The sequence below is a fragment of the Myxocyprinus asiaticus genome, chromosome 44, assembly GCF_019703515.2.
Source record: "Myxocyprinus asiaticus isolate MX2 ecotype Aquarium Trade chromosome 44, UBuf_Myxa_2, whole genome shotgun sequence".
Classification (NCBI taxonomy): Eukaryota; Metazoa; Chordata; class Actinopteri; order Cypriniformes; family Catostomidae; genus Myxocyprinus; species Myxocyprinus asiaticus.
In genome coordinates this window covers 35,934,877-35,959,871 of record NC_059387.1, presented here as the reverse complement: position 1 = coordinate 35,959,871, position 24,995 = coordinate 35,934,877, and the positions used below count along the sequence as shown (strand labels likewise).

General features: G+C 39.7%; 1 protein-coding gene across 5 annotated transcripts in view; it reads right to left on the bottom strand.

The window, feature by feature from the left end:
- Window positions 1–24,995, bottom strand: part of LOC127434618 (lethal(3)malignant brain tumor-like protein 4) — a 104,829-nt gene that overhangs the window by 52,443 nt on the left and 27,391 nt on the right. For 4 of the 5 annotated variants that reach the window (XR_007896066.1, XM_051687474.1, XM_051687476.1 and 1 more), the window contains exons 2-13: window positions 23,430–23,528; window positions 20,725–20,814; window positions 20,585–20,639; window positions 20,370–20,455; window positions 14,754–14,858; window positions 12,774–12,909; window positions 12,488–12,579; window positions 12,125–12,276; window positions 9,568–9,644; window positions 2,983–3,068; window positions 2,783–2,893; window positions 2,535–2,670 (exon numbers count right to left, since the gene is read on the bottom strand). Coding sequence is in view for 4 of the 5 variants with exons in the window: in XM_051687474.1 (XP_051543434.1) it covers window positions 2,535–2,670; window positions 2,783–2,893; window positions 2,983–3,068; window positions 9,568–9,644; window positions 12,125–12,276; window positions 12,488–12,579; window positions 12,774–12,909; window positions 14,754–14,858; window positions 20,370–20,455; window positions 20,585–20,639; window positions 20,725–20,802 (1,114 nt within the window). In the remaining variant the exon portion in view is untranslated. The remainder of the gene's footprint in view (window positions 1–2,534; window positions 2,671–2,782; window positions 2,894–2,982; window positions 3,069–9,567; window positions 9,645–12,124; window positions 12,277–12,487; window positions 12,580–12,773; window positions 12,910–14,753; window positions 14,859–20,369; window positions 20,456–20,584; window positions 20,640–20,724; window positions 20,815–23,429; window positions 23,529–24,995) is intronic. The other variant, XM_051687475.1, reaches the window with a different exon arrangement.

Here is a 24,995-nt window from a genome sequence, read left to right as displayed (position 1 = left end):
CGTACACACTCACACACACACGCGCGCACATAGACACACACGCGCACACATAGACACACACGCGCACACACACACACGCGCACGGACATACTGACACCCACACACGCGCGTACGCACACAGACACCCACACACGCGCGTACGCACACAGACACCCACACACGCGCGTACGCACACACAGACACGCACGCACATAGACGGACACACGCGGACACACTCACACAGACACGCATGCGCACAGACACAAATCAGGAAGATTAACAATGACAGCACTATTACAGAATTTAGATATGGTAAAAGCACTCCGAATTTATAATACTTGATTATTTTCCGTCACATGCTGTTGTTTTTAACAATCATTCATTTAAAACTTCAAGAATGATTTTATTAGATATAGACACAAGACATAAACAATATGTGTGTTAACATGATTTTACTGTGATTAAATCACTTACTAACCGCATCTGTGGAAAGTTATAGACCATTTTACAACTCTGTTGCCATGGAGGTAACCACTCAAGTATTCAAGTACTAATGTTAATAATTACTTGAGTAAGAAAGTATCTAGTTAAAAGAATACTCAAGTAGTGATTTACTAGTTACTTCCTATCTGATTATTATTATTAACATCTTGCGTGCATGAATATTGTGCCTGTGTCATCCTTTATACCCTGATACTGTGATAGTTCAAAGATGAAAATTATGTTATAATTTGTTCAGCCACATGTTCCAAATCTGCAGTATGATACCTGAACACAATGAACACAATTAAGGAGATGTTACACAGAATGTTAGCCTCAGTCACCTTTCACTTCCATTTGTTTCTCTTTTTTGAAAGTGAATGCTGAGGATATAAGAATATCATCTCATCTGCTATTCTAAGATGCGGGTTGGTGCTGTTTTGGCGGCACGAGGGAGACCTACACAATATTAGACGGGAAGTTTTAATGTTGTGGCTGATCGGCGTATAAGAATGTATACTTAAAAAATGCAGTTAGAATCACTCTGAAACTGACCATTAGCATATCAAACTAGCCCAAGTAATCATTATCACCACAACTTACCACAACATGTTTTCTTCATTTGGATCCGTAATTTCGTTTGCTGAAATTTCCGCTTGTTTTGGTGTTGAATGAAGGCACTGCATAACATAACCCTACTTTTTACTGTGTGGAGTGCAGAAAGTGTTTGTTTTGAGTGCTGTTGCTGCAGTGATGTTGCCCACCTCTGATGACAATGCAACGCTTGTCATTCCCTCAAGCGAAAAACATGTTAACACAAATTGTTTTGTGGCTATACTTTGGAAACAGTGTGTATTTTAGAGTTTATGGACTATCCCCATTCACTTCCATTGTAGGTAGAGGTCGATCGATTGTGGACTTTGCCGATACCAATAACTAAGATGGTGAAAAGAGCCGATAACCGATTAATCAGCTGATGGTTTTTAAAGTCGATTTAGAGAATGCTAAAAAAAAAATCTTAGTCTTTGCTTACTATAACGGACACATACTACATAGGTTAAAACGTCCAAAATGAATAAAACCACAGACTAATTCATTGTGCAACCAAAATCCCAGTAAAAACCAGAAAAAATGAAGATTTGCTGAAGAATAATGCAGGACTTTTAACTATAAACAAGCCCGAAATACACTATCTATCTGTCTGTCTATCTATCTGTCTGTTTGTCTATCTATCTATCTGTCTGTCTATCTGTCTTTCTATCTATCAGTCATCTATCTATCAATCTGTCTGTCTGTCTGTCTATCTATCTCTGTCTGTCTGTCTGTCTATCTATCTGTCTGTCTGTCTATCTGTCTATCTATCTATCTCTGTCTGTCTGTCTGTCTATCTATCAGTCATCTATCTATCAATCTGTCTGTCTGTCTGTCTGTCTGTCTGTCTGTCTGTCTATCTGTCTTTCTATCTATCAGTCATCTATCTATCAATCTGTCTGTCTATCTGTCTATCTGTCTGTCTGTCTGTCACTAGATTAGTTAAGTTGGAGACACAATGGATGTGCTGACAGGGCACATTTCCATTTAGTCATTTTCACTGCTCTCGCTTCAATATTGAACACTTGATTTATCTAATCATAATAACAACTTAAGCTTTGAAGTGGGGATAAAAACACAACTGAGTTTTGACAATGACGAAACACTGTAGAACTGTAGAATACAATTATAATTTTTTTTGGCAACTATCGGCATTGATATTTATCGATAACCGATAGTTCTAAAAAGCAACTATCGGCAGCGATTTAAGGTTAAAACCAATATCTCAGTATACCTCTTATTGTAGGTGACTTAATGTAAGCATGATTTTTTTAAATAAATGAGGGATGAGTTCAAATTATTTCCTGTGGTACTCAACATTATGCTACAAATGCTGTCAAATGAGCTTAACTTGTATTGAACCCAAAACACTCACACCATCATATTTTGCTGTAATTATATCAGTTCTGAGTTGGTGTCCTATCCTAAGACTCTTTTGTAACCCAGGACTCTATGAGAGACGGGTCAGATGTGGGTGTACTCACTCAATGGAGGTTCTAGCGGGTGACCCGTCCTGGTACACCAGCCCACAGGATGAAGATCAGGCAGGTCTGAATCCACCCAGAAATCAAACTTCTCATGCCAGCCATCAAAATGAACCTGGTAAGTGGAGGAAGAAAACTACAGAGCAGCGTTTGGGAAATATGTCTGGAAATATTCAGCTGCTAGTTGAGCAGAGGCTACAAGAACATGTTTCTAAGGCTTTTCTAAACAGTGAAATGTTCTTTCTCACTTTTACTCTGTAGTCTTCAGTGTCTGTGATGGTGGCCACTCGGATGAGCATCGGGTTTCGTCTGTCTACCGCCTCCAACTTCATGTTCACCTGGAAGCCGTGTGGAGCTCTCTACAAGCACACAACACACCGTCAGAAACTCCACAACACTCTTCAATATTGAACTCTTCAATGATGCAGAGTCATTGTGAAACACACACCATACAGAACGCTTGACTCGGAGCAGCAGATGCACCAGTGTCTTCCATGTAGTCCTCCCAGATGAAATGCTCTGGATTGGGGTGTCCTACAAAACACATCAACAATTTACACTCATCAGAATATGAATTATACACACACACATCCTCACCCGCACAAACAAGGACTTTTCAACCTCTGCTGCCTTGTGCTTCACAGAAACCTGGCTGAGTGAAGCCATTCTGGACAGCGCGTTACATCTGCCGGGCTTTCAGCTGTTCAGAGCGGATTGCATCGCGGATTTAACGGGGAAAACGTGAGGCGGTGGAACATGCTTTTATATCAATGAAAGTTGGTGTACAGATGTAACAATGTTAAAGAAGATGTGCTGTCCTAATTTGGAAGCACTCTTTATTAACTGTAAGCCTTTCTACTCGCCGCGGGTGTTTTCCTCGTTTATTCTGGTGAGTGTGTATACAGCACCAAACGTGTGTTTGAACACAGCGCGGCAACAGCTGGCTGATCAAATTACAGACACAGAACAACAATACCCGGACTCAGTTATTATTGTTCTTGGGGATTTAACAAAGCAAATCTCACACATGAACTGCCCAAATACAAACAGCACATTACATGCCCAACCAGAGACAGGAACATACTGGCTCACTGCTACACAACAATAAAGGATGCATATCGCTCTGTTCCTAGAGCAGGTTTGGGACTCTCTGATCACTGTCTGGTTCATCTTCTTCCAACCTACAGGCAGAAATTAAAATCAGCTAAACCTGTAGTAAGGACTGTAAAGCGATGGACCAATGAAGCAGAGTGGGAACTACAAGCCTGCTTCGATTGCACGGATTGGAGTGTTTTTGAGGCTGCAGCCACAGACCTGGAGGAGCTCACAGGTACTGTTACATCATATATCAGTTTCTGTGAGGATATGTGCATTTCTACTAGGACTTATTTAAAGTTCAACAATGACAAACCATGGTTTACAGCAGAGCTCAGGCAGCTTCGTCAGGCCAAAGAGGATGCTTACAGGGGTGGGGATAAAGTCTTGTACAATAAGGCCAGGAACACACTGAATAAGGAAATCAGAGTGGCTAAAAGAAGATACTCTGAGAAGCTGAAAAACAAGTTTTCAGCTAACGACCTTGCATCAGTGTGGAGTGGCATGAAACAACTTATGGATTACAGGACTCCTACCCCCAAACCTGTGGTGGACCAACAACTGGCTGACGACCTGAATGTGTTCTATTGTAGATTTGAAAGGCCCAATCTCACACCCCACACCCACTCTGAGCTTCACTTCACACAAACATCAACACCTCTTGCAACTCCCCTCCTCCCACTCAACCTGCACTTAAGATCTGTGAAAATGATGTGAGCCACGTCTTTCGGAAACAAAAGACGAGGAAGGCTTCAGGCCCAGATGGCATCTCACCAGCGTGTATTCGATCCTGTGCTAACCAGCTGGCCCCCATCTTCACACAGATCTTCAATAGATTACTGGAGCAGTGTGAAGTCCCATGCTGCTTCAAACGCTCAATCATTATTCCCGTCCCAAAGAAACCAAAAATCACAGGACTTAATGACTACAGACCTGTCGCCCTGACGTCTGTGTTCATGAAATCATTTGAGAGACTGGTGTTGGCCCACCTGAAGAACATCACTGGACCCTTTCTAGATCCCCTTCAATTTGCTTATCGAGCAAACAGGTCTGTGGATGATGCAGTCAACATGGGATTGCATCATATCCTGCAACATCTGGACAGACCAGGAACATATGCAAGGATCCTTTTTGTGGACTTCAGTTCAGCTTTCAACACCATCATTCCAGCTATACTCCAGAATAAATTACACCAACTCTCTGTTCCCATGTCTATCTGTCAGTGGATTACCAGCTTTCTGACGGACAGGCAGCAGCTTGTGAGACAGGGAAACTCACTTCTAGCACCTGTACAATCAGCACTGGTGCCCCCCCACTACCCTTCTCCCTCTACACCAGTGACTGCATCGCCAAGGACCCCTTTGTCAAGCTCCTGAAGTTTGCAGATTACACCACTGTCATCGGCCTCATCCGAGATGACGATGGGTCTGCATACAGAAGGGAGGTTGAACAGCTGGCTGTCTGGTGCAGTCAAAACAACCTTGAGCTGAACACACTCAAAACGGTGGAGATCATTGTGGACTTTAGGAGGAACACCCCAACACTGACCCCCCCTCACCATTCTAAACAGCACTGTGGCAGCAGTGGAGTCATTCAGGTTCCTGGGCACTACCATCTCTCAGGACCTGAAGTGGGAGACCCACATTGACTCCATTGTGAAAAAGGCCCAGCAGAGGTTGTACTTCCTTCGCCAGCTGAGAAAATGTAACCTGCCACAGGTGCTGCTGATACAGTTCTACTCAGCAGTCATTGAGTCTGTCCTCTGCACTTCAGTAACTGTCTGGTTTGGTTCAGCTATGAAATCAGACATCAGAAGAATACAAAGGACAATTCGGACTGCTGAGAGGATTATTGGTTGCCCCCTGCCCCTCCTTCAAGAACTATACACTTCCAGAGTGAGGAAAAAGGCTGTAAAAATCACTCTGGACCCCACTCACCCTGCCCACTACATTTTTGAACTGTTGCCTTCTGGCCGACGCTTCAGAGCTCTGAGCACCAGAACCGTCAGGCACAGGAACAGTTTTTTCCCTCAGGCTATCCATCTCATGAACAGTTAAATTGCCCCATTGAGCAATAATTATGTGCAATACACAGTTTAGTCTTTCTTATATTTATCCAACACATCCAACCTCTTCTGCCATTACATTCCTCTGAGAAAAACAGATTGTATTAGATTTGCACTACCCATGTGTATGTATGTGTGTGTCTGTACGTATGTGTATAATTAGGTTTATTTTTTATTTTTATTATTATCTATGTCTTGCTGCTGTTTTTGTATTGTTGTACACTGGAAGACAATTTCCTTGTATGTGTAAGCATACTTAGCAATAAAGCTCATTCAGATTCTGACATTTTGCCCAAAATAAGTAAAGGTTTCTTGTACGAGAATCATTACAGGGTCAATCTGTCAATTCAACCAGAGGTCCCTGTCTCCAAATTTTGTTTTTTGATCATTTTTTCATTGGTGAAAGATAAACACAAATGATTATGAAAGCCAAAATATGAAATGCCATTGATCAACATTTACTGAGTAATCCATTGTTTTGTCGAGGGGGTTCAAATTACAATTTTCAAGTTGGAGTGTCTATAACTCCAGAAGTATAGAAGATATCGTAATATCCATTTATATTCTGGTTCAAAACAAACATTACTTTCAGTATCTTCATTTTTAGGGCCCTACATGGTAAATGTACAGAGATATGAGGCTCTCAATGTGGCTCCATGCTTAAACTGTTAAATTTGAATGGTTTCCAATGGTCGAAAACCCAATGGGGGTCACATTGTGCGAAGCTAATTTTCTTGTCCAACAAAACAAAGGTTTTAAGTCCAAATAATGTTGACACCAGAAATGTATCTTTATTTCTTCTCAAAATCTCTCTCTCTCTCTCTATATATAATCTCATAATACGACAAAAGATTTCATAATATTATTTCAAAAGAGCAAGAAATGTCTGTTTTTCTATTAAAAGTCTTCCGTTTACATACTGTAATATATTTGAACAGGTCTATAAAACAGCTGATGTGTCTGTGTGTGTGTTTATGTGTGAAATCAGCTCAGGCTAATTAAAGCTTGACAATCATTTGTGGCGAATTATCAAGGTCAGAAACGGGTGTATTCCAGTGAAATAAATGAGTCTGAATATAAATATAGCCAACACCAGTATAAAGCAGTGGACAAAACAAGATGATAGGATGAAATCTGAATCTAGTCTAGTCAAACTAAAACTGTTTTTTTAAGCCACACCAGACACATGCACAAAAAATTTGCTTGAACTTAATGTCCAGCGTTCTTCAGACAATCTTCTGTGCTTCTTGCAAGGCTATTTAGCAGCAACACTGTGTGACAGTAAAGAGCATTATATTTTTACACAAGCTGCAAGTTTACAGTCTGAATTGAATGTAATCACTTCAAACGACTGTGCTGCTAAATACTAAGACTCATAATGAACATCCAATCATTCACTGTCAGCACATAACAACAAACACACAGTGCGAACAGTCAGGTTCACAAACGAGTGACTCATATGAGACGGTTCTTTTAATGAATCGCTCAAAAAGACTCTCAAACTAACAAAGTTATTTGTTTATTTAATTAATCTAACGAATTACTTGCTGGATCTGTCAGAGCCATTATTGACTCACTGACGTGTAGTTAAAGATACACATTAACAAAAGAAAAATGTTGTTTTGAATTAAACAAATGGTACAAAAGCACTTTTTTTTAGTACAACCCCAATTCCCAAAACGTTGGGACAGTGTGAAAAATGCTAATAAAAACAAAAAGGAGTTATTTGTAAATTATATTCACCCTTTGCTATATTTAAAACACTACAACTACACATTATATGATGTTTTTTCTTGTGAATTTAATTGTTTTTTACTTTTAATATACAGTCATTTCAAATCAGATGATTGCAACACGCTCCAAAAAAGTTGAGACAATCGAGTGTAACTGTGTAACATCACCATTTCTTCTAATAACACTTATTAAGCATTTGGGTACTGAAGACACAAGTTTGTTAAGTTTAGAAAGTGGAATTTTCCCCCAATCGTCCATTATGTAGTTCTTTAGCTGCACAATTGTACGGGGTCTTCGTTGCCGGATGATGTGCTTAATAATGCACCACACATTCTCAATTGGAGATGGTCAGGACTGCAGGCATGCCAATCTAGCACCCGCACACTCTGCTTATTCGGCCAGTATGTGGTTTGAAGTTGTCCTGCTGAACATTCCAGGACGTCCCTGGAAAAGACAGTGCTGGATGGCAGTATATGCTTCTCCAAAATTTTTACATATCTGTCCGCATTAATAGTGCCCTCATAGACACTGGCTTTTGGACCTGACGCTGATAACAGCTTGGATGGTCCTTTTCCTCTTTGGACCAAAAAACACAGTTCCACTGTTCTACTTTCCATCTCAGATGAGACCGAGCCCAGAGAAGTCGGCAGAGCTTCTAGACAGTGTTGATGTATGGCTTCTCCTTTACATAGTAAAGTCTTAACTTTCATCTGTGGATGCAGCAGCGAGTGGTGTTGAGTAACAAAGGTTTACTAAAGTAATCCCAAGCCCATGTTCATGATATCCATTACAGATGAATGATGTTTTTTAAGACAGTGACGTCTGAGGGATCAGAGATCATGCGCATTCAGAAGTGGTTTTCATCTTGTCCTTTACGCACCGAGATTTGACCAGATTCCTTGAATCTTTTAACTATACTGTGCACTGTAGAGGGTGAAATACCTAAAATCCTTCCAATTTGTCTTTGGGGAACATTGTGTTATTAGTAGTAGTAGTACTATTATTATTACAGTAAATATTACATAACTATATAGAATAGATATATTTCTGTCATTTTTCCCCCCCATTTAAATCGAGCTTTTATTTTGATGGAAAACTGTGAGAAGACCTTTCATTTCTGTGTGTTTTTGTCACCCCCATCCCTAATCCTAACCAAATGGAGCCTGTAAGGCTGAGTAGCCTACCAGGAACAACTCGAGGCACGTTTCTCCCATCGCAGTTTTTGACGAAAGTTAATCATCTCCAGAAAAGCTGGTCACAGGTCCCAGGGTGATTATTGAACTGCAAAAACACTGTGATTGAATTGATTCTATATTCATATATCTATTTGTAAATATATAAGTCGGTATGTGCTGCGTGCTTCAAGGTGAATGCGCACTCTGCTCTCTTTCATCTACTACACACAAGAGCACGTGTGATGCTCACTATAAGATGTTTTCAGTGTATAAATGTTCAGCTTCACACATTCACTTTTGGATTTTCTCCCCTTTTCTCCCCAATTTGGAATGCCCAATTCCCACTACTTAGTAGGTCCTCGTGGTGGCGTAGTGATTCGCCTCAATCCAAGTGGCGGAAGACAAATCTCAGTTGCCTCCGCATCTGAGACAGTCAATCCACGCATCTTATCACGTGGCTTGTGGAGCACGTTACCACGGAGACATAGTGCGTGTGGAGGCTTTGCACTATTCTCCGCGGCATCCACGCACAACTCACCACGTGCCCCACCAAGAGCGAGAACCACATTATAGCGACCACGAGGTGGTTACCCCATGTGACTCTACCCTCCCTAGCAACCGGGCCAATTTGGTTGCTTAGGAGACCTGACTGGAGTCACTCAGCACGCCCTGGATTCGACCCCCTCACACATTCACTTTAAAACGTGCAGCACATACAGACTGTATATTTATTTCATTAAATCGCACCTTTTGTGGTTTAATAATCACACTGGTTCATATTAAGGTTTTAATTTGAACAATTGTGCATTCAAACATTCATTTTTAGCACAAATAAGTCAAAATCCGTGACATTCTGTGTTTTATAGTTAATTCGGGGGTCAGACCTGAGAATGTTTATCAGTAAACTGAATGGCATGACACTCATCAGGTGTAATACAAGGTGTTTTTATGTTTTGTTCCTCACCCTGAGGTGCTGTGAGCGGCCGCCCGTGATCTTGACACCAGCCCACCGGGTGAATATGAGGACTTGTCGCATCACACCTGAGAAGAACACAAAAACAAATGCTTAAATGAATGATTGACAGGTGAGAGACAGAATGTGGTTTTGTGTGGTGGTTGTGTAGTACTGATCTGCAATAACACAGAATCACAGACTTATGTTGTGTTAAAGTGACGCTTGGATGCAATAATCCATTTCTACCTGCTCAGTGTACGGACGACTCTAATTTTACATCCTCCTCGTCTTCCTCTCTTTAGAGCGTGCATGGGTAAATTCTGCAGCAATGTGTCACACATTTGAATCACTAAATCCTTGCTGGTGATGTGTGTTCATTTACAAACACACACATTACATACAGTGCATTCGCTGCATGTGAACACTTATCACACATTAATAAAGATCTTCATGTGTTAATCAATGCTGGAGAGACTCTTGTGATCTCTTATAGTCTGAGCGCAAGTGTCGAATATTAATCGTCCTCCAGAACCCAATCAGAACTCTAGGATTATCTCTGATACACTCACATACCTTATTTAGGATTCACAGGATATCAGAGACATCTTTTTTGCATATTCAGCTCTGTTTGGCCACCAGATAAAATTAGTTTTATATACAAATACAAATTGTGCCTATGAATGAATTTCTTTACAAAACAAAACAAAAAAAAAAAGAAAGAAATGCTATTCATTTATATTGTTTAATGTATGAATTGGAGTAGATATTGCTTGGTCAGATTATCATACATCAATGATATATGATAAATTGCCACACATACAGTATCAAAGACATTTAATTTAAAAGTTAATCCATGAATAAAGCAATAACCCCTACATATAGTACTATGGCGGTACCATTGTACAATATTGGATGCTTACTATATTCATGTACAACAGAATGTGCACTATAGGTACAAATGCAAATATTGAGCATGAATATGGTAATTAATAAGGTAAAAAAAAAACAGTATCATATATCATGCATCAGGTAGTTTCATAGCCGTAAAAAAGCATGCTAGTACAATTGCGCCATGTTAAAAAAACAAGACCCATGGAGGACCCATAGTACTTCTTTGTTAGTGAAATTAACACAAATACATACACTATATTGCCAAAAGTATTCGCTCATCTGCCTTTAGACGCATATGAACTTAAGTGACATCCCATTCTTAATCCATAGGGTTTAATATGACGTCGGCCCACCCTTTGCAGCTATAACAGCTTCAACTCTTCTGGGAAGGCTTTCCACAAGGTTTAGGAGTGTGTTTATGGGAATTTTTGACCATTCTTCCAGAAGCGCATTTGTGAGGTCAGACACTGATGTTGGACGAGAAGGCCTGGCTCGCAGTCTTCGCTCGAATTCATCCCAAAGGTGCTCTATCGGGTTGAGGTCAGGACTCTGTGCAGACCAGTCAAGTTCTTCCACACCAAACTCACTCATCCATGTCTTTATGGACCTTGCTTTGTGCACTGGTGCGCAGTCATGTTGGAACAGGAAGGGGCCATCCCCAAACTGTTCCCACAAAGTTGGGAGCATGGAATTGTCCAAAATCTCTTGGTATGCTGAAGCATTCAGAGTTCCTTTCACTGGAACTAAGGGGCCAAGCCCAGCTCCTGAAAAACAACCCCACACCATAATCCCCCTCCACCAAACTTCACAGTTGGCACAATGCAGTCAGACAAGTACCGTTCTCCTGGCAACTGCCAAACCCAGACTCGTCCATCAGATTGCCAGATGGAGAAGCGTGATTCGTCACTCCAGAGAACGCGTCTCCACTGCTCTAGAGTCCAGTGGCGGCGTGCTTTACACCACTGCATCCGACGCTTTGCATTGCACTTGGTGATGTATGGCTTGGATGCAGCTGCTCGGCCATGGAAACCCATTCCATGAAGCTCTCTACGCACTGTTCTTGAGCTAATCTGAAGGCCACATGAACTTTGGAGGTCTGTAGCGATTGACTCTGCAGAAAGTTGGCGACCTCTGCGCACTATGCGCCTCAGCATCCGCTGACCCCGCTCTGTCATTTTACGTGGCCTACCACTTCGTGGCTGAGTTGCTGTCATTCCCAATCGCTTCTACTTTGTTATAATACCACTGACAGTTGACTGTGGAATATTTAGTAGTGAGGAAATTTCACGACTGGACTTGTTGCACAGGTGGCATCCTATCACAGTACCACGCTGGAATTCACTGAGCTCCTGAGAGCGGCCCATTCTTTCACAAATGTTTGTAGAAGCAGTCTGCATGCCTAGGTGCTTCATTTTATACACCTGTGGCCATGGAAGTGATTGGAACACCTGAATTTAATTATTTGGATGGGTGAGCGAATACCTTTGGCAATACAGTGTATATATACATATTATACACAAATATACATTTCAGAAGTAAAATTTCCAAATCTAATTTAACCTTACGTTTCAAAACTACTTCCCCCAATAACAATATAAAGATGACATGTTAATAAGCATCATGTTACTGAGTTTTATAAACTGAGATCAAGTGTCAGTTTTGAGGAGTTTCTCACCAGTAGTCGTAAGTGTCGTCCCAGTTGTCAAAATGAACCAGGAATCGATTGTCCACGATATCTGCGATGCTAGCCACACACACCAGACACGGGTTCTTCCTGTCCACCGCCTCCAACTTCATCCCCACTTCAAATGTCGAGGAGTTTGAAGTCTGTTTAAAGAGAGACGCGTGATTTAAAACAAAAAAAAAACATGACAGAGCTCATTAACATCAGATCTACTGTCGCTTTGACTGTGTTCAGAATGTCTGTATGTGTCAAAGGCGTCTTGGCTCGTCTAAATAACGCAATAAAACTCCCAGCAGGACCATTGTCATTTCACAGCTCTGATGAATGACAGGAGATGCTGGTCAGATGACTTACACTGCTTTGGGATTTGAAGAGAATCTTTGGTGCAGCTTGAGCGTTACAAGACTCCAGATATTTCTTCCAGGTAAACTCATTCAGCTTGTGACCTGATGACAGAAAAGAGAAAGAATGAAGCGTAAGAGTCAACCTGACCGAAAAATTTACAATATATATATATTTTAGCTACAATCGCATGTGCAGAATGAAAAATGACAGTGTTCTTCCAATGCATGTCTTTATTAATGTCATAGTGATTATGTTTGGGATGACAATGGAGATTAATCAAGCAGAACTAATGAACCTTTGGGTGGGTGAAGTTTATGGCCTGTTGACTCGCACCATCCAGCTGGTTTGATGTCAGGTGAATCAGCATTTACCCAGAAGTCATAGCACTCTGAGTAACCATCAATATGTAGACGCAGACGAAACCCGATCACCTTCAACAGTTATTGAGAGAAGAATCAATGTTGTGACGCTCATCTCTTAAATTATTCAAAAATACATTAAAATGCAATTCACTCAAAACAATTACTTGAATACACCTCTACTATGACGAACCTTTTTTTTTTTATTAATTATTCATAGGATATTTTTTCTGGGGCTTAAAGTAAAAAATGTCAAGTGGTGTAACCGTCTGGAGACAGTAAAATGATTGAATTCTTGGAAAAAAAAATAAAAACATGTTGGCACAAGCAGTGCAGAATAATCTTTTATTATTGTTTCTTCAGGAAAATAAGCAGTGAAACAATTTTAAGATATTATTATTTGAAAAAATGTTGTCCACCAAATCAAAATCATGTGGTGTAATCTACATGCAGGTTGCTTTTTTTGTCATATGACAGAAAGGAGCCCTTTAGACCACCACGACTGTGAGTGAAGTTTTTAAAAAATATCAGATTTTTTAAAACTTTGGTAACACTTTGCAATAAGGTGCCATTTGTTAACATTAGTTAATGCACTATGAACTAACAATGAACAAAACTATTTTTATTAACTAACAATATCAAAGATTAATAAATGCTGTAAACAATATATATATATATATATATATATATATATATATATATATATATATATTATTTTATCCCCTTTTCTCCCAATTTGGAATGCCCAATTCCCACTACTTAGTAGGTCCTCGTGGTGGCGCAGTTACTCACCTCAATCCGGGTGGTGGAGGACAAGTCTCAGTTGCCTCCGCTTCTGAGACCGTCAATCCGCGCATCTTATCTCGTGACTCGTTGTGCATGACACCGCGGAGACTCACAGCATGTGGAGGCTCATGCTACTCTCCACGATCCACACACAACTTACCACACGCCCCATTGAGAGCGAGAACCACATTATAGCGACCACGAAGAGGTTACCCCATGTGACTCTACCCTCCCTAGCAACCGGGCCAATTTGGTTGCTTAGGAGACCTGGCTGGAGTCACTCAGCACGCCCAGCACTCCAGGGGTGATAGTCAGCGTCAATACTCGCAGAGATACCCAGGCCTACGTAAGCAATATATTGTTAATTGTATGTTCATGATAACTAATGCACTAACTCATGAAAAAGAATGTAACCTTATTGAAAAGTGGAAAGGCACATTTGGTTCAAGTCAAATAGAGTAACCTTAAAATAACTTCTTGATATCCTTGACTCAAAAATTCTGAATATATGTTAAAATATGTTTTACATTGAAAAATATGTTTGAAAACTTTTTTGGAATTAATGATTAAGTTGATTAAGCTCATGTGTATTCAAGTATTTATTTTTATTTTTTTATATTTTAATGCCTTTTACTTGATGGTTACACCACTTGATATTGTTAAAAAATCATTAAATCAGGTTTATATTATTTATTTATTTGTTTTTTGACAAAATGCATTTTTTTAAATGTTTTTGTCAATTTATGAAACCAACATCACAGACAAAAAGACTACAAAAGATTACATATAAAGGTAACATTTCTACAAACTACGTGTATTTATGTGTTTTTAACTAGATTTTTCGGATTTCTCATTTTTATCAGCTCAGGCAACCTTATTTCTCAATGACCCAGAAATCAACAACAATCAACAAACATCTTCATTTAAATCATTATCCAGTGAAGGAATGAACTGTTCAACATATTCAGTCAAAATATTTGAGAGCAAAGTGTCACTTGAAAAATGGATCTTCACAATAGAAATAATGACTTCACCGGGCCTGGAAATCACAATTCCCTGATATTCACAGGTGTTCCATGACAACCCTGACTAAAACTGTAACTATGAGAGTAAATGAGAGTATTTCTGACCTCTGCCACAGACAGCACACAGAACATGGACGGATGAAGCGGGTCGATTCCCTCCAGCCTCATTCCAACCTTAAATCCATTCCGGCTGTTGGGAAACACCTGATACTGCAAGAGCACAAATTTACATTACATTCATGCATTTGGAAGACACTGTTATCCAAAGCGGCTTACAGTGCACTTATTACAGGGACAATCACCCCATAGCAACCTGGATTTAAGTGCCTTGCTCAAGGACACAATGATGGTGACTGTGGGGATCGAACCAGCAACCTTCTGCTTATCAGTTCTGTGCTTAAGACCACTACACCACCACCACTCCAACAAATCAAAAGAGTTTGAGCATAAAAACATTTCACTGGCATTTACAGAGAAACGCTTCGGCTTTGGAGTTGCTATGGAAACCGTCTCTTGTGTTTCCGAGGAGAACAGATGTCCTGTCACAACACTGCGGCCTGAGAGACGGGGAGCTCACAGAACACGAGATCTTTACATGCTAAAAGTCAACAGACACAAACACTGGCAGCTGTATAGAGTGAACGGCATCTGTGTGATTATCTGGAGCAATGAAGCATTATTAACAGTTTATCTTCTGTGCTTTCACTCGTAGTTTATAACTGAATACAGCTCAAACATCAGAAAACAACATTACATCAAATGTTCAGCACTTTAAGAGATTGTCTGGTGTTTGTGTAAACAAAACATTAATTTACTCCAAAACCTAATAGAATCAATACTGATCATGAGCAGATTTTTATTAGTAATATATCTAATGATGTGCATTGAGTATTTGAGACCTTCTTTTATTTGTTTCCATATGTAAATCATTATTGTAGGCTTACCGTATTGAGTCGGCATTGTTAATCCCATCAAGGAAATTACTGCCGAAAATATTCGTTAACGAAGAGTTTTTTGATTTTGTGAACAATAGCGAACACGTGACAAAAAAAAAAAAAAATGCATCACGCTGATAATCAATTTTAATTAAAACATACTGAAAATATAACTTGAGAAAACATGAGAAAAAAGTACAAAAAAAAAAATAGTTAGTTTTTAAAGAAAGAAAAATCTAGAAAGAATTGCCATAAATAATGCAGTCACAGTATGATGTGTTTTTCGCTGCTGAACACCTGAACAATGAACTTTACTAACGGTTAATTACTTCACTCAAACACATCCTATATATGTGACATTTATCACTATATCCACAACATAAACATCATATAACATCTGCACAGACAGTAAACAGATGTGAGTCAGAATGTGTAACTTGTGTTGTGAATACACCGTTTCCTTAAAAACACGCCACACGAAACACAAGATCCTACACTGTCTAAACGCGTCACAACAGAGTCACTTCTAAAAGTAGAAAATACTTCATTAATTAGATGTTTATTTCAGGAGCTCGGACAGTTTTCTCGTGTTGTTTAATCTTTCATATTAAATATATTCATCTTTTTTGTGTTTGATACATGTTGAAATAATTCTAAGTATTTGATACATTTTTTTAAATATTTGAATATGTAGTTAAAGTTTAGTCTGTTACAGTTTGAAACATGTTTTTGTCATTATGCACATTATCGTCAACTAAGAAGTAATTTTTGTAGACAAAAATGACATGCCATTTTAGTCCAACTAAAACAGACAAAAATGAATGAATTTGACATGAAACACTGACTAATTTTAAAGGAATATTCCAGGTTCAATACAAGTTAAACTCAATCGACAGCATTTGTGCCATAATGTTGATAACCACAAAAATTAATTTCAACTCGTCCCTCCTTTTCTTTTTTCTTTTTTTATCCCCTTTTCTCCCAATTTGGAATGCCCAATTCCCACTACTTAGTAGGTCCTCGTGGTGGTGCGGTTACTCGCCTCAATCCGGGTGGCGGAGGTCAAGTCTCGGTTACCTCCACTTCTGAGACCGTCAATCTGCGCATCTTATCACGTGACTCATTGTGCATGACACTGCGGAGACTCACAGCATGTGGAGGCTCATGCTACTCTCCACGATCCACACACAACTTACCACACGCCCCATTGAGAGCGAGAACCACTAATCATGACCACGAGGAGGTTACCCCATGTGACTCTACCCTCCCTAGCAACCGGGCCAGTTTGGTTGCTTAGGAGACCTGGCTGGAGTCACCAGGGGTGATAGTCAGCATCAATACTCACTGAACTACCCAGACCCCCTCTACCCTTCTTTTCTTTAAAAAGCACAAATGTGTGTTCCAGTGAGACACTTACAATGGAAGTCAATGGGGTAACTTTTTGGAGGTTTAAAGGCAGAAATGTGAAGCTTATAATCTTATATAAGCACTTACATCAAGTTGTTTAAATCGTAATTTTTAAGGTCGTTTTAGGGTTTGCTGACATATCAAAGTTGTATAATTGTCTATATCTTTCCACAGATGTGGTTAGTAAGTGATTTTATGACAGTAAAATCATGTTAACACATATTGTTTATGTCTTGTGTCTATACTTTTGAAACAGTGAGTATTTTAATGTTTACAGATTGACCCCATTGACTTCCATTGTAAGTGTCTCACTGGAACACAGATTTAATGAAAAGAAGGGACGAGTCGAAATTAATTTTTGTGGTAATCAACATTATGACACTAATACTGTCGACTGAGCTCATCTTGTATTGAACCCGGAACATTCCTTTAAAGGACATTTTCGTCATGAAAAAAATAAACTGAGAAAATTAACACTGTAACTTGAGCGCTGATTTTTCTTTATGTACTGACTCAATAATAGTATTTTGTTTATTTCTAACGTAAAATTACACGTGTATTGGGAGTGTCCCTTTAAAGATTTTTTAAAGCACAAATAATAAGCCTATACTTCTTTGTTAGAGACATGAGCTGAAGAATCGTTTTCCTCTTCCTCCAACACAGATAAAGTCAAACTGGTCAGCAGTGCCTCATGCACAGCTCCCCCTGCAGGACGTGTGTGTGTGTGTGTGTGTGTGTGTGTGTGTGTGTGTGTATTAATCACAGAGACAGCTCATGGCAAACGCTCAACAATGACAGCTGGACACAAACCCTGCTGAATCTGCAGACCTTTAGTTCAGTCTGTAACAATGAAGCTCACGCTGCAGCCGCTGTGAGGAGTTATTTTAACACCGCATTAAAAACTCTCAAATCTCAGCTGGGCAACAACAAATAAACGCTTACCGTTTACAAACTCCATCAGACGTAACAGCTGTCTGTTACTAGTCTGAATTTGTGCCGAGTTGTGATGAATGTTTGTTACTTCAGTGAATTCTGGAGGTTTGACTTTACACATTTATTCACATCCAGCGTGATGCAAGTTTTCACACTAGAGCTTTTGATGCAGATCCGAGTCCATTTGACCGAGTCCCAGTTTGGTTTGTTTGGTGCAAAAGCGTTCCCCTCATGTCTGCTTAAAAAGGGTGTATGCAGTTCATGAGAACTGCAGAACGGATCCAATCCGGCCTAACGCGCAGACCTGAACTGCTACTGATGCTGTATAATTTGACTATAATTATAAAATGAAGCATTGCCGTTCTGAATGCTGATTGGTCAATACAGCTCTCCAGCATTCTCGTTAACATAACGCATATGAATATCAAGTAACATTTTACAATAAGGTTCCATTCGTTAACATGATTTAGTGCATTAGATATCACGAACAAACAATTAACCATTTACTGTTTACAGCATTTATTATTCTTTGCTAATGTTAGTCAATAAAAATATGTTCATTGTTAGTTCATAGTGCATTAACTAATGTTAACAAATACAATTTTTGATTTTAAATATATATGAGTATATTCTGAAATCAATATTAACTAAGATTAATAAATGCTGTAAAAGTATTGTTCATTGTTCAAGTTAACTAATGCCAACAAATACAACCTTAATGAAGTGTTACAGAATTGCATGTCGCTGTTTTTCAGCACACAGGTTTTCAAAGTCGTAGACAGTGAGTCCCCCCTCTGAAAAAGTTTGAGAAAAACTTTTCTGATTTAATTCCACATATAATGACCATGTAAATAGTAAATGAGATACAGTAAATCTCAAAAATCACCTTGTTTTAATAAAACACAGCACAACACTACACTCTGACCGTTTATTACATTTTTTATGAAGTATTGTCTTGTAGTGTTATTATATAAAAATGTATCATAGTTCAGATATTGAAGCAATTCACCAATTATGATCGGCTTTCTATTCAGTGTGAGCCGGTAATGCGTCAAACACTGGTGATCGTGATGGCCATAAATATTTCTAAAAATATTAAACCGTATTTTGCATTATTTTTCATTCAAAATAAAATTTTTGTCCTCATGACAAATGGGAAAATTTAGCTTCTCTTATTGTCATTGTGCATAAGCCTATTGTTATAAACTTGCAGCATCACATGTGCCAGACTCAGTCTCTAGCCACTGTACACCTGTCACAAAGACACACCTTACATTTTTGGAATTTCCACATTCGTTTCGACACATTGGATTCACAGACCGACTGTTCAAACTGCAGATTATATGTGGACAGATCAGATTTTTGATGTTCAGACTGCAGTTTCTTTTGCTAGCACATCCACATTAGTTGTCACTGTAATGGTGCAAACTTGCATGAGTGTTTATCAATGCATGTTTTTCATGAGGGCATCAAAATGTTAAGACATTCTTCACCGGGGGCCTGGGTAGCTCAGCGAGTATTGACGCTGACCTGGGTCACGAGTTCAAATCCAGGGCGTGCTGAGTGACTCCAGCCAGGTCTCCTAAGCAACCAAATTGGCCCGGTTGCTAGGGAGGGTAGAGTCACATGGGGTAACCTCCTCGTGGTCGCTATAATGTGGTTCTCGCTCTCGGTGGGGTGCATGGTGAGTTGTGCGTGGATGCCATGGAGACTAGCGTGAAGCCTCAACATGCGCTATGTCTCCGCGGTAACGTGCTCAACAGGTCACGTGATAAAACTAGTGGACTGACGGTCTCAGACACGGAGGCAACTGAGATTCGGCCTCTGCCACCCGGATTGAGGCGAGTCACTACGCCACCACGAGGACTTACAGCGCATTGGGAATTGGCCATTCCAAATTGGGGAGAAAAAAAATTTAATAATTTCCTTTAGTGATTTTTTTTTCTCCCCAATTTGGGATGCTCAATTCCCAATGTGCTCTAAGTCCTCGTGGTGGCGTAGTGACTTGCCTCAGTCTGGGTGACAGAGGACGAATCTCAGTTACCTCTGCGTCTGAAACCGTCAATCCGCACATCTTATCACGTGACTTGAGTGCGTTACCGCGGAGACGTAGCGTGTGGAGGCTTCACGCTATTCTCCGCAGCATCCACGCACAACTCACCACGCGCCCCACCGAGAGCGAACCACATTATAGTGACCACAAGGAGGTTAACCCATGTGACTCTACCCTCCCTAGCAACCGGGCCAATTTGGTTGCTTAGGAGACCTGGCTGGAGTCACTCAGCACCCCTGGATTCAAACTCGTGACTCCAGGGGTGGTAGTCTGCATCAATACTCGCTGAGCTATCCAGGCCCCCCCTTTAGTGATTTTTGAGTGTAATATGAGCTGGTCATGTTGTCATGAGATTTACGCAGCTGTTTCTGAATCAGTTGAAGGTGTTTGTACCTCAGTGAAGATCTGCAGAGGAGCACCTTCAGCACCCTCATCCTCCAGATACTGATCCCACGACCACTTCTTCTTACTGCTCACAGCTGAAAAAACAAAAGTATCAAGCCTTTTCAAAACGGTTCCTCCAACAAACATCTTTTATAGAAATTCATCCATGTGAATCAGCCACACTCCTCAACTGATGAGAGTATACAAGACGTTTCTTGTTTTACCTTGTGAAGTGGAAACTTTATTCTTCATTTTTGTGGCGTCTTCTTTCGGTCGCTCCTGAGAAACAAGCAGAAATTGTTCAGTGTATTTGGACAGTGACGGTCGCTCTGATGAAGGTCATAAGAGTTTAGTTGTTACTCACACGCAGACAATAATCCTCCGATACACTTCTGGGGTTCAAACTGTGTTTCTTTCTCTTACCGTCCTCACCCTGCATCATTAGAGATCCGCTCTGTTGAGACAAGCAAATAAATACTGACTGAAGAAGCAAACAAAATCTTCATACGAGTGAGAAGCTCCAGCATCCATCTGTCCACTGAACAGTGTACAGATCTCTAAAAGACATTTTTAACAAGGGATGTATCAGGTCTGATACCACGCTCATGTACTTGTACCCGTGCTCGTATAAATTACACATCTGATGAATGAATGTCAAATTAAAACCATGTTATGTCCTAGTGTGATTATTAAACCACAAAAGCTGTGATTTAATGAGATAAATAGCTAATTTGCACATGCTCTGTGCATCAAATGTGAGCACTTGTGGAGTCGGTGTTGTGCAGACACCGGCTGCTTTTAGAGATCCTTGGCTCATACACGGAAAAAACACCATCATGAGCATCACACGCTCTGTTTGTAGTAGATGACAGTGAGCAGAGCACTAATTCACTTTGTAGCAGGAGGCACATACAGACTACATATTTATTAGAGCTGTCAAAGTTAACTTATTAATGCATGCGATTAATTAAAAAGATTTAACATTTATCATTAATAAAGCATAAACCAGCATAAACACTGGTCGGCGTCAGGCGGAACCTTTGTGATGTGTTCGTCCCAGGACATAAGACTGACAAAGCAGCGCTTGACGCCCTGATGCGGATCATGAACGCGGCTTCACGTCTGAAGTAGCAAAGTGGATAGCCACTGTCTGTGGAATTGAGAGATTTAATGCACATTGCAATGTAACCTACAGTCTAATGTATGCATAGTTCTTTCAATTAGTCAACCTCCCACTTAGACTTTGGGAAACGTTTAATGTTACTTGAATAGGTGCTATTTTAGTGCATTTCTATCTTTATACGGTAAAATGTTTTGTTTGGAAAATGTTAATAAAGCATTATATTGTTACATATTGTTTTTTTTTTTTTTGTCCTAAGAAGGAAATACGTCTATTTTGACAGGAAAAGAAGTATATTTAGGAGTCAAATTTCAGCACTTTCAAAAGTTGCGATTAATCGTGATTTTAAAAATGTATCGACTGACAGCACTAATATTTATTTAATTAAATAGCAGCCTATTGTGGGTTGATAATAACATTGGGTCATGTAGCGACCTGCTTTTCCAGAAGTGAGAAGTCACTGTCAAAATGCACAGAAATGGAAAGGGCTTCACTCCGAATGAAAAGCTTTCGCCAAAATTAAAGCTCAATTTATATTAGACAAAGTACGAGAAGGGGGGCCTGGGTATCTCAGCGAGTATTGACGCTGACTATCACCCCTGGAGTCGTGAGTTTGAATCCAGGGTGTGCTGAGTGACTCCAGACAGGTCTCCTAAGCAACCAAATTGGTCCGGTTGCTAGGGAGGGTAGAGTCACATGGGGTAACCTCCTTGTGGTCATGATTAGTGGTTCTCGCTCTCAATGGGGCGTGTGGTAAGTTGTGTGTGGATCGTGGAGAGTAGCATGAGCCTCCACATGCTGTGAGCCTCCACGGTGTCATGCACAATGAGTCACGTGATAAGATGCGCGGATTGACGGTCTCAGAAGTGGAGGCAACTGAGACTTGTCCTCCACCACCCGGATTGAGGTGAGTAACAGCGCCACCACGAGGACCTACTAAGTAGTGGGAATTCAGCATTCCAAATTGGAGAGAAAAGGGGATAAAATAAAATGTAAAAAAAAGTATGACAAAAATATGTCAATACTGTATAGTTATGTAATTCACTGTAATACTACTTCTACTAATATTATTATTATTATTATTATTAATAAATCAATAATAATTATATATTTCAGCAATATCTATCATACCTGTGATGCTCTGTTGTGCAGTGCTTAATATTTTACCAAAATAACTCCAATTTTGTATTTTTTTTTATATGGAAAACTGTTGATATGGAATTCAGAATAAAATACATAAATCCAAAAAAAGATTAGGAATGATAATATTCTTGTTTTGAAGTAAAAAGAAACACTAGGTGTTTTGCCTCTGTGATTTAATTCCTGCATTTATACAATATTTACCAATACATGACATACTGAACATTTAAAATGTCGGAGTTGTACAATTGAAAATAATATTTCAGCAATTCATGTTTCTGTCCTAGTAACCTCAATGTTTCAAATCTCAATGTTTTAAGTTCAAACTGACAGTCATGAATGACACAGCTTCTCAGACCATCAGAGACAAAGAGTTTCTCAACACCTTTATTTTTAGAGGCCAGAAAACCATTGTTTTGTCAAATTATAATATTGTTTACCAGTAAAACATCCCATGTCATGCAGCCCAACAATAACATTCAGTAATAGGAACACCTACTACAACCAACAAATAATTAATTGCTCGAATTCATTTTTTTTTACATTTGATTTAATAATCCAACCTCAGACTGGCTGTACTAAACGTTCTCCCAGATGAGGGATTACCATTTAATAACATGAAAATAACATACAACCAACCATAATATTACAGCAGCCACTTCATAAAAGCAAAGCACCTAAAAATGCACAAAAATTCAAACAATAAAATGTGGAATAAACAATAAAACTTTACAGCCATGATGACATGTTTGGCCACCTTTTCTATTGAAATAGAATAAAAAGTCACCACAATAAATAAATAAACCTACCGCCTGATTTGTGCTGCAGCGCGTCGACCCGGTCAGGGCTTCAGCCCGCAAGCGTCCGACCCGAACACATTCATAATGTGCACTGGATCACTCACACATCTGTAAACAAAACAGCAAATAAACACACTGAAGAAACAGTCGTCGAATCAACACACATTCACAGGACCTAAGGGAGACCATCAACACTATATTAATGTATCTTAAGAGCCAAAACTGAGCCATACCGAGTCAAACTGACTGAGCAGACAGCAAGGCGTAATGTTTGTAAGAAACGAGGTGCAAATAATTCATTGAAATTAACAGCAAGATGCTTCAAATTGCAACAAAAAGAAAGTATTAATGGGGATTCAAATGTTTGGACGTGTTTGGAAATATAAACCACGACAAGAAACATTAAGCATAAAATAGTGTCAAATGTGATTTGAACAGCGCTGAGAACATGAGCTCCTTATAGACATACTGAACATTCATGTTAAGATGAATCTTGAGCCGCACCAAAAGACTGACAGATGGAGTGGGTGTTCAAGTGTTTACAGAAGAAACTCCAGAGACAAAGCGACGAGCAAACACACGACAACAGACTGAGTATCTAATCAAACATGTTTAGAAAGTCTCTGGGGAAGCACTGTGTGAAAAGCCCTGAACTTCCAGCTGCTGGAGAGATTCTGTCAAGCAGATTTCATGTTAGTTTGTGAAGTGGATAATATTCTAATTCTAAAGGCCCTCTCCAAAAATGCAAAATGTCAACACAGACCACAACAGCTGTGATTGGTCTGCTTTGTAACTGAAGACCGTCCCCCAGGATGATAAAAAGATATCTGAGGTAGCTTTGCATTTTTTCATCAAGATTATTTTAAGATCTGTGCATCATGTCATTGTATTTGGGCTCGTTTTAACCTGGAGCTTCTGCTGTTTATATATTCTGTTTATGTGTCTAAAATGTTTCACAGCTTATGTTTATGCTTTACTGCTTTTACTCGATGCATTTTTTGGTCTGTGATTGCATTTCGTTGCCATACTGACTAGTGACAATGTTTAAGAAATGCAATTTTTTTTTTTTAGAATTAGTATTATAATTTTCCAAGCTAGCAGCAACAGTATTTGTAAAATAAGAAAAAAATGCATAAATACTAAACAGTCATAAAAGTCTCTTAATAACTGGGCAAGAATGAGGACTTTAGGGGCCCAGAGACAACCAAAATAAATTCAGTATGAGCAGGGGTTAAATTGGCGTTTCGGAGGTGGGGAAACCCTAAAATCCAAGTAGGTATAGCTGCAGGCCGGAGACCTCCAAATCGGGGTGGAATCTCCAAAAGAGTGTGGAATTACTCCAAAGGGGGGCATGGTTATTCCAAAAGGGGGCAGGGTTACTCCAAAAGAGGGTTGCACTAACTTCAAAAGAGGGTGTCACTTCCACTCACGGTTAAGGTTATGGAAAGGGTAAGGTAAAGGGCTACGATGATTTAAAAAGGGGGCAGGGTTACTCCAAAGGGGGTTGGGTTACTCCAAAATGGGGCAGGGTTACTCCAAAGGGGGTTGCGCTAACTCCAAAAGGGGGCGTCACTT